The 10,686-nt window shown below is 42.4% G+C and overlaps 1 protein-coding gene across 1 annotated transcript; it reads right to left on the bottom strand.

Moving 5' to 3' along the window:
- Window positions 1-1,202: 1,202 nt before the first annotated feature.
- Window positions 1,203-9,469, bottom strand: LOC117488716 (plasma membrane calcium-transporting ATPase 1-like). Its single transcript, XM_034137771.1, has 18 exons — window positions 9,236-9,469; window positions 8,663-8,860; window positions 7,937-8,194; window positions 7,235-7,360; window positions 6,837-7,028; window positions 6,473-6,616; window positions 5,842-6,056; window positions 5,369-5,611; window positions 4,754-4,995; window positions 4,440-4,677; window positions 3,952-4,131; window positions 3,522-3,609; window positions 3,124-3,230; window positions 2,649-2,840; window positions 1,988-2,201; window positions 1,640-1,851; window positions 1,436-1,543; window positions 1,203-1,281 (listed from the first exon to the last, which is right to left on the bottom strand). The coding sequence occupies exons 1-18, from the start codon at window positions 9,384-9,386 to the stop codon at window positions 1,213-1,215; spliced, it is 3,177 nt and encodes a 1,058-aa protein (XP_033993662.1). The 5' UTR covers window positions 9,387-9,469; the 3' UTR covers window positions 1,203-1,212.
- Between the last annotated feature and the right edge of the window lie 1,217 nt (window positions 9,470-10,686).

Genomic DNA, 10,686 nt, shown 5'->3' with positions numbered 1-10,686 from the left:
CTATGGCTATTGGGCCAACTCCACCAATCAGGAGGAGACAGCCACGGCCATTGCCGTTCGAAAGCGCTGGAGACGCTGTAGTACATATGCCAGGCCTGTAGGTGGTGCTGTTCTTACAGAATCTGCCCTTGCAAAAACAGAGCTAAAAAATGTCAAATTGAGCGAAATGAGGCATGGCTAAAATGCATGATCTGTTTGGTATTTTGAAAAAAAAAAGTATAAATATGCCTTATATAGGTATGGTCCTACACTATATTATTCAAATATAGCATGATAGGTCCACTTTAAGTTTTAAAATGGTTAGACATTTTTATCATAATCATCATAATGCCAGTTGCTCATGGATTAGTGCCCCGAGGAATGACTGATAGAGTTTAGCACTGATTTTAAAAGCACAGATGGATCGAAGTCCGTTCATCAGGGTAAGAAGAGACTCATGATATCAGAGATCTCGCTGCACTGAGATGTCATTGTGTATCTATGCATATGTCATAACAACAGATGTATGAGCTTAATCCAGCCCTTATAAACAAGTGTAGTCATTTTCCTAATGCAGATATTTGTATGAATGTCAAAGACATTTAACAGCAATTTCATAATTTAAATGACTGATATTTTTCATGAAATAAATATTACATATATTCACTTTATCTAATTTAACAAGAGCTTATGTATATCTGCATCATTGTTTGAGATAATAGGCAGCCTAATGAGGCTTTGACTTTTCAGTTTTCACACATGTTAGCAAAATAATAAATACTTTTTAAAGCACCATTGACTGCTCTTTATTCTGCAATATGAAATTAGTAGATTTTGAAAGGGCAACTCTGTTTGCACCTAGAGGTGATACGACTGTATATTTTAAATGTAGTCCTTTTATTTACAATCCCCTCGTATAATGTGCATTTATTGTCAACACATGTAGTATTTAGAACATCCTTATGCCACCAACATGGTTCAGATTGTAGACTTCATGAGCATTTTCAGAGATTACTTTATTTAGATCATTCAAAAATAAAGAAATATGAAGCGAGGGCCAGACAGGAAACACAAAATGAAGATATCTTATATATAATAAGAAAGGAACTTATAATAATAACTAAAAACTAATAATACAAATACAATGAGGGCAGCACCACTTAATTGTATGAGACCAGGCCAGGCAGCATGTGTGGTTCTTCCACAGGCCCCTGGCTCCTCTTCTCAGTGCGGTCACTTTTCTGCACGAGTCGCAGGCTTTAGAACCTTCGGGTAGCAGCAGCTTGGGATGCTGGACACCACCTGAGAGACGGGGTAATAATACACAACAATAAGACACATCGGCAACACTATCTGTATGAGCTGAACATGTTTGTAGACTGTTTTTACTGTCTAATGATGATCAGCTGCAGAAAGGACCAGGTCAATGTTTAATTGCATGTCATCCCTGTCTCACCTGTCCCCACAGCAGGCTGCCTAGACCCAGACAGCCACAGACCAGCCACTGCTGCCAGTTCAGAGCCACACAGCTGAAGGGTGAGCCCCCAACCTGCACAATGAGGATCTACAGGAGGAAGGGAGACACAGCATCATTCAGCGAATCTTTCATCACTCCTCACTGTGAACCAGACCAGGTGTGACGATAGCCCTCCCAGGTTACCTGGGAGACGAAGGTTCCCAGGAGCATGACGCAGAAGATGGTGTTTTTGAAAATCCCCCTGAACACGTTTCTCTCTCCATGGATCTTCCTTGCGTTGATCTCATTGAAGATTTGCATGAGTACAAACGTGTTGAACACTATGGTGTAGTGTACAGAGGGCGGGGCGTGGAGGGGGGCGTTTCTGCCACTGGCAATGTTGAGCAAAATCTCACCTGTGAAAGGGAGGGTCAAAGTAATTAATCATTAATTAGTAAGTCAGTTGTAAAAAGGCTATTGTTCAAATGTTTCTTATTAGGAGGTTTTAAGTGAGCCCGTTTTAGACCACTAAGGTTTGCTGCGTTCACTGACCATGGTAGATCAGGGTGAAGATTACGGTCAGCTGGTAGATGGCGTGTCCGACAATGTTCTTCATCATGGTGTGAGAAATGAGGGGCTTGTCGCGGCCGTAGGGTTTCCTGAGCAGCAGCGCGTCGGTTGGCTGCTCGGTGGCCAGAGCCAGTGAAGCAAAGGTTTTCATTAAGAGGTTCACCCACAGCATCTGCACAGCTTTTAGAGGAGAGTCCTGGCAACACACAAGTACACACACAAGTACACACACACAAGTACACACACACACACACACACAGACACACACACACACACACACACACACACACACACACACACACACACACACACACACACACACACACACACACACACACACACACACACACACACACACACACACACACACACACACACACATTCTGTCAGAGTCGCTCAGTCTACATTGATATCCAGAACTGCCACGCTTCAATTTAAAACACTCAGTTTGATCAAGTTTAAAATGTTCCCGTTTGAAGCCATGTGTAGTTCACTCGTCTACACCGTCTTTGAGGCTGGCCCACCCAGCACCTTATGGTAGCTCAGCAGCCTTTTTTAGCAACAGGGTGAGTGTGTGGGTGAATATTTAAAGTCATTCTGTCCACCCATCGTGTAGGCAGCAGAGGTGTCAGGAGGCTGTCACCTGGGTGATACAGGCCCCGGTGAAGGCCACGATGACGGCGACCACATTGACTGTGAGCTGGAACTGCAGGAACTTGGAGATGCTGTCGTAAACATTCCTGCCCCACTTCACTGCCTGCACGATGCTGCTGAAGTTATCGTCTGTCAGGATGATGTCAGACGCCTCCTTCGCCACGTCCGTCCCTGCAATGCCCTGCACAACACAGCATGGTAGTTAGTCAACGCAAAGCTTACACCAGAACTGACTCTGAGCCTAGGTTTAGACCAGGACTGGTGTTGCATCGCAGGTGGATCATGAATTCATCAATATTTGTTTTCTTAGAGGAATAGCCTAAAACGGTTGATCGTAGAAAAACATAATCAGAATCAATCCTTTTATATTTTCCGTTTATCAAATCAATAGTAATTTGTTAAAGTAATAATTGTACAAAGTTTGCAATAAGAATCAGTCTGATGACATTAGCGCCAATAGTTACCATGGCAAAGCCAACATCCGCTTTCTTGAGGGCAGGGCCGTCATTTGTTCCATCTCCAGTTACCGCGACAACCTGCCTCTTCTCCAGCACAGTGCTGTCGATGATACCTGAGTAATGATGAACACACGCGGCTTAGACACACTTAAGGGCAACATTCTGATGGTCTTTGAAAACAGCTAGAACACAGTTGTTCTCTGTTGTTTTGAGCCCCTCCTTTCAGCATGTTTTATCTATTTCTTAAATGTAGGGTTCAGGGTTTGCTCTGAATTTGTATATATGCTTACATTAAAAGTTTGCTTTCCATTGATTTTGATGTTTTTATTACATTGCCATACTTGTCCCAATCCCCGTCTATGTGACCCCTACGACTCTCCTTGACCTCGTTTAGTGTGGCTCACCTTTGACCAGATTGTATTTGTCGGTCGGAGACGATCTGGCAAGGACTCTCAGATTCGGCCAAATCTTGTCGATGAGCCCCTGGTCAATCTGCACAAAAACCAAAACGAGATAAACATGAAGTGTTAGTTGAGTAACATACATTTAAATCAGTGTAGCAGACTGAAATTAGGTTAGTTTCCCCTAAAACAGTTGTTAGTGTGCCTACAAGGGTTAAGAAGAGAATTAAAGTGGTTCTGAGAACATATCAGGGACAGGAAATTAAAAAAAGACAAAAGTCTTCGACGCAACATCTAAAATGTACCTTTCACAATGTGTATAGTGCCAGAAGTGCTAAAATGTGAATTTGTTGGAACTACAAAGAAATGTGAGGGGTCATGATAGATTGAGATCATACACTGATGTCTGTGATTCAGTCTATCTTTGTCTGACCTCTCCCTGTCTGTTGCGGATCAGTCGGTTGAACTCCTTGCCGTCCATACACAGGAAGTCCTCTCCAGGGTTCAGGATGCCACATTTGCAGGCTATGGCCCGGGCAGTAATGATGTTGTCCCCGGTTACCATGCGGACAGTGATCCCGGCCTGCTGGCACTTTCTGATAGCTTCTGGTACCTGATGAGGACAACAGAAGAAACAATAAGGTAAGGTGCTCAAAGATTCTGTTGATACACTCATTGTCATAAAGTGTTCCCAAAACTTCTCTCCTTCAAACGAATGTCTCCCGTTTACCTCTAGAGCTCCTCTAAATATCAGCACAGATAGTTATCAGAATTATTTTCTCTCTCTAACACGCTTAAAAGAGACACATTTCATAATTCCACTAGTTGCAAAGCCTCACAAAGTGCTGACATACTGTGTATTTGTACTGTTATTGACTGGTTGCCTCCATGTGTCCCTTTGTAAAGACTGAGTTGACGTACCTCAGGTCGTACAGGGTCTTCGATGCCGACCACAGCGATGCAGGTGAGGTTGCTGAGGATGTCTTCCTCGTCTTCCCAGTTGGGCTCTCCGTCAGCGGCTGGGAAATCTTTGTAAGCGAGGCAGATGGTCCTGAGGCCCTGAGACGCCATCGGCTCGATCAACTGCTTCATAATTTCTACTCGTTTCCGAGTTCTGAAGGGAATTGCCTCGCCGCTGGATGCCAGGATCATACAACACCTGGAACAACAGGAAAGAGTCATGTAATCATCATATAACTGAGCCAGAGTTGTGTGATCAGTAGCAGCAAACCTACTTCAAGAGCAGGATCTCAGAGGCCCCCTTGCTGAACATTCGGTAGCTGCCATCAGGGTTATATAGCACGGTGCTCATCGACTTCCTCTCCGAGTTGAAGGTGTAGACCTTGAAGAGACTCTCTTCTGGTATTTTGTCGCGGATGGCCTGGTAGTCTCGGCCCAGCTTGAGGGAGAATCCCAATAAGGCACACTCGGTCTTGTTTCCTATCTGGCTAGGGAGCCCACACTTCTTCTCTGGAGCCTGCAGGAAACAGCAGCAGAGAGGGTGCCAAATCACAGCAGAAGTTAAATGTATTTCATTACAAATCAGGTTCTTTAAAGGGTGTGTGAATCAAATGCAGCAGCACATGACAATAACATCAATCCAATAGCATTGGCAACACACAACAACAAATCAGATAAGAAGTGCTCAATGTTTTCCAGGGCCTTAGATCAAATATATGACAATTTGGAGATCTGTAATGACAAATGTGGCTTCTTTAGTAATTAGTAAACCATGGCAAGCTGTCCATAACCAGAAGCCAGAAAATGATTAAAAATAGCAAAATAACGGGACCACCAGTGGGAAACACTTCCTTGAGCTTCCTGAATGGACAGGTATTTTTAAATCTCACCAGTATCTTGGAGGTGTACGCGCAGTTGACCCCTATGCCCGTGGTGAGCAGATCCATGGCCGATGCTGGGATGTCTTTCAGCCCCGGCAACCCTTTGTAATAGCGCCCTGCAATGAAAGCCTGCACGACCGTCATGCGGTTCATCGTCAGCGTGCCTGTCTTGTCGGAACAGATGGCTGTGGCGTTGCCCATCGTCTCACAGGCGTCCAGGTGGCGAACCAAGTTGTTGTCCTTCATCATTTTCTGACAAATGGGGAATTCAGAGTTACCCCATTTGAAGTGCTTTATTCTGAATTTACTGCAAACATTTACAGAATGAACAGTGTTTCAGACAGGATTGTCTGGCAGTGGACATTTTTGAAAGGCTTAACACCAACATGGAATGCAGCAAATGTTGTCCTTAACCTAATGCTGTTGACTGTACATGTTCAGTGTGTGAGTGACAGGCTGTGTAATGTTGTGTACTAACAGACCTTGACTGAATAGGCCAGGGAGATGGTGACTGCCAGAGGGAGACCTTCAGGCACAGCCACCACCAGCACCGTCACACCGATGATCAAGAACTTGACCAAGAACTGCACGTAGATGGGCATACAGTCGCTGGACCAGGGAACACCCTGCACCCAGAAGGTATCGATCAGGAAGCGAGTGATGAGGATGAGGACGGTGAGAGACGACATGAGCAGTCCTGAAGACACAGACGAAAAGACATTTGAGTTCAGTAATGAGCAGTGAAAAGTGTTTTCATGCAGAGACCAAATTGAGAGTAAACTGAGACTAAAACCCAGTTTTTCTCATGAGATGACGATGAGTTATCAATGGAGTGTCTACATTGATTTTCAAAAGGGAAGAGGACCACCCTTGTATGAGAGTGGGAGGTCATTGTTTCACCACACACTGGAACTCATGATGGTGAAATCATGCTTTGTATGGTAGTTTTTTGACAGTTGTGATTTGTATTATTAGACAAAAGGAGAGACAAATACATGTGTGTGTGTGTGTGTGTGTAAGTTTTATGTGCACAGACAATCATGTAGTTAAGTTATTAAGGTTACAAACTGTAATAGAAGGCCAAACAATGATATGATTTAATATAATCAGTACCTGCTTTGCCGATCTGCATGGTCAGGTTGTTCAGCTTCAACTGGAGGACTGACTTGGTCTTCGTTGATAGATTTTTCTTCTTTTCTGGTTGTCCATCCTCGTTGAGCGGCTGCATGTCCATCACAACGTCATCATCGTTTTGTCCTACAGAGGATAGGAAGGCAATAACACACAAGTCGAGTCAATGAAGCCAGGTTTAACCCAGCATAGCAGGTGATGTTGGTCGATGTAGTCTAAGAGACTGAAATCTGTATTGTTATGACTAAAGATCAAACTTCAACTACTTGAATGAAGCACTAAAGTTATAATGATTCATGGTAAGCAGTCTCTAGAATAATCAGATTACTTTGTGTTCTGAACTTACCTTTGTTGTCCACCTGCTCTTTCTTTTGTTTGTCATCTTCCTCACCAGCATCATCACTGTCATCTTCCTCACCAACATCATCACTGTCATCTTCCTCACCAGCAGCAAGCAGCGCGAAGATGATTCCAGTCTGAGAGTTCACTCCAACAGCAGTGACCAACATCTTGCCAGAGCCCTCCATCACATGGGTACCTGAGGGGGAGAGACAGGAGTTGATCATGATGGAAGCTTCAGACGGTAGGGCTTTTGGATTATTCTGGACCTTACTGAGATCACGATTATTGGGGTAAAGTGGTATTTAAATCAAATAAATTGAATGGAAATAATATGGATGTTGTTTATCGGTCATGGTCCTTTTTCCTGCTGTGTTTTCATGTGAATGGAGAAGAGTGGAGCACCTGACAGCAACATGGGGTCGTTGTCGACACTCTTCTTCACATGATCCGACTCCCCGGTCAGAGAGCTCTCATCAATTTTCAGATCGTTACCCTGGATCAGGACGCCGTCAGTAGGCAGGAGGTCACCTGGAAAAACAACCAACAGGTACACTGTAACAACAGCTCACCCTCATCAGGTCCTCATCACAACATTGTATCTGTCACATGAGGACTGGAGGATAACAAAAATAAAATGATTGTATTGAAACAACTTTCGGACACGATTATTCTGTCTACAAAAGAAGACATTAGAACTGTGTTCTTCTCTGAGAGCCAGAGTCATTGTCACATTGAACTGAGAGCGTTACTGAACAAATTGAAGATTTTCAATAGTAGTTTTCCTAGGACACCTCAATTTCATTATGCTACATTCACTTTTTTAAGATGCTTATGTCTAAAATGACTTACAATTATAACGCAAGACCTCGTAATTAGACTATGTGTGTTTAGTTTGAGAATTCTCCCATATCTGATAAATAGTCCAATTCAAAAGGAGCAAGAGCTAGATGTCATGTCAAATACAAAATTGCAAGTGCAACCCTGTCAAAACTGACAACGTAAAGCATTTCCAAATAGCTATATTGCAAGCAGTTATTTTGGCAGTCTTCATCACTTTCAATCCACGGTGAGCTGTGTTTTAGCTGATCCACTTTTTCCTCTTACCATATTTGACTTGTGCGATGTCTCCGACGACAATCTCCGACACGAGGATCTGGATCACGTGCCCTGCCCGGACCACGGTGAACTTCTGCTCCTGATCGATGCGGCTCTGGAGCCCGCGGAACTGCTTCTCCTTACTCCAGTCGTTGAAGGCTGTCACCAGGACGACGCAGACCACAGACAGGAGGATGGCTACACCTTCGATCCATCCAGCCTCCGCCTCACTGTCCTCCACCACGCCGCCGGCCGCTTTGCCGCAGTCTGAACAGAGGCAACGTGTGTCAACATTACATTATTTTACCTTGCTTATTTAACCGCTCAAACAGTGCTGACCTACATCATATACATGTCATAGAAAAGGAGAAAAGAAAATATCTAATGTTTTCATATGTTTATTGAAAAGACTTAAATGATGATGATGATGATATTAAAACAGGTACAATTTAAATATGCAATGAAAATCAAACTTTAGAAGCTCCATGCGGATCTTCCACTGAGTAAAAGGCTGAGGAAGAGTGACCTGAGACGTACCCATCTGTCACTCAAAGCTGCCACCCCACTTACAATGTGTGGCATTAAACTTTAATATAATTAAAACAGCTATTTTTTGTACCTGAAAATAAGCTGTGAGGTGTCTACACACAGGTTCAAAATAAAAGTTACAGAAAGATACTTATTTGAAGATGTAAAGGTTTCATTTGATTGTTTAAAAGCACAATCTAAACTCACGCTGTCTGTCAGCACTGGGTGGACTGTAGAAGGAAAGTGCTAGAGAAATGATGGCTGCCACTTGGAGGATGATGAGTGTGACATCATTCAGGGCTTTCCACACCAACTGCAGAAAGGTTTTTGCCTTTTGAGGAGGGAGGATGTTTTGTCCATACTCCTTTTGCCTTCTGTTGATGTCCTCTACTGTTCCATCCAAACCTGCAGCAGGAGACACAAAGACAATATCAGACACATGTCCCACCCACTCAGTTTATTGAATATATTCTTTTTGTTTTAGAGACCTTCTGGAATCTCTATCTTAAGAGACTCGTATAATTTGCCGTAATGCTTCGCTAACAATATGCGTTTCAAAATTCAAGGGGGGTGGGGGGGGGGGGGTCAAAATGTCCATAGATTCCAAATCTGTTGGGCTGTATTATTGGCAAACATGTCTAATATTATAAGAACATACATATATAAGGTTGTCTTCTGTTCATTTCAAGGATTTGTCCGTCTTTGAAACTTGGTGTGATGCAACATCTGGCAGTAACCAGAGACACCAAACACAGAAGCAGTGTTCCTCATCATATTTACCATTGACAGGTGATGTTCCCAGCAGGGAACACAGTCCGTTGACATCTCCATAAGTCTCCTTGATCATTGCACAGGATTCTTCTCCTCTTAGCTCCATGAGGAAGCGCAGCTCCTGCAAGGAGCAGCCGAAATTCCCCTCCTTATCCGTCATTATATCTCCTTCCTCCGGTACTCCTCAGAGACCTACCAAAAACATAGTCTAAGTAGTTAGCCTCCGGTGCAGATCTAGCCTGACTGTAGGGGGTAAATAAGACAGGTAATTTCAGACATGTCATGGGAAAACACACAAGTACCTGTAGGTAGAAATGTAGAAAAATCACTAAACAAAGGTGCATGATTTGCTTTAACAGTCAAGCAGGACTCCAAGGTCATGTCCTTGGTATTGTTTCGCATAAAGTGAGGTTTACACTCTAAAAACTGTTTATTTTATCATTTCAAGTAAATTAACTGCATTAAATAGCACAATTCATAACAGGGAACTTTCAAAACATTTGCATTTTAAAATGTTCTCAACTTTAAAATAAACAAATAATAAGGGTAGCTTAAGTTTTAATTTACTTTCTTTTTTAATCACAACAAATCTTATTACCTGAACAGCTTTATGACGTCCCTTTTCTCTCTTTTTCAATAGATGTGTGGATGACAAATAAAGAACCTTGAACCTTGAACCTTGATTGAACCTCTCCATGAGAACCCTATGCTTCACTAGCAATGTGTGATTAGAATGTTGCTTTTGCCAGCAGTGCTATGGGCCCAGACGTTTGAATATAAACACCTGTTGCTAACACTACTAATGTAGGAGAAACGGTTGTAAAGCATTATTATGTTTTGAATGCCTGCAGTAGGGATCCCTTTATTCAAATAAATCACTGTATTCATACTTGGTAAACTTTAGGTAGATCCTCTTAATGAAATATGTAAAATAAGTTGACCATCTCACTTAACTACACCTATGATTGTCATATCATTTAACGTTAGCTTCTTAATTACTCTGAAAAAGCAAACAGTTCTGCAAAGCAGGATTTTTAGCTTAGGAGAGATTCACTCAACAACATAAGAAATATATTTTGTCAGTCTAGTGTCGAAGATAGGCTACTTAAATAATTTGGTGGCGTTTGTCAATACACATTTTAGGTTTATTATAAACTTTACATGTAGCTTATCTGAATCAAACCACATCAACATGGATACATGTTAGCTAACTAAACGATAGCCCGTAGGAAAGTAAGACGTTAGGTGGCGCTGTTTAATAGCCAAAACAGTTTTTTTAAATCTCGCTTTACCACACTGAACACTTGCTAAATTAATGTGAATAATCATATAGTAGGCTACTGCGAAGCTGGATTTCTAGAGTCACTTCCCTTTACCAACAAATTGGATGCAGATACTGAAGAAGATTGTAAGTAATTAAACTAGGACTTAAAAATTATAAATATTAAGTTTACACCCTT

The sequence above is a fragment of the Trematomus bernacchii genome, unplaced genomic scaffold, assembly GCF_902827165.1.
Source record: "Trematomus bernacchii unplaced genomic scaffold, fTreBer1.1, whole genome shotgun sequence".
Classification (NCBI taxonomy): Eukaryota; Metazoa; Chordata; class Actinopteri; order Perciformes; family Nototheniidae; genus Trematomus; species Trematomus bernacchii.
The sequence above is the reverse complement of the archived record's forward strand: the minus strand, read 5'-3'. Positions and strand labels throughout refer to the sequence as shown.

Coding starts and splice junctions, on each gene's coding strand:
- LOC117488716 (XM_034137771.1), bottom strand. CDS start 9,386: ATGACGGATAAGGAGGGGAATTTCGGCTGCTCCTTGCAGGAGCTGCGC. Junction 4,996..5,368: donor CGTACACCTCCAAGATACTG/GTGAGATTTAAA, acceptor TGTTTCCTGCAG/GCTCCAGAGAAGAAGTGTGG. Junction 4,678..4,753: donor TCTGAGATCCTGCTCTTGAA/GTAGGTTTGCTG, acceptor CTGTTGTTCCAG/GTGTTGTATGATCCTGGCAT.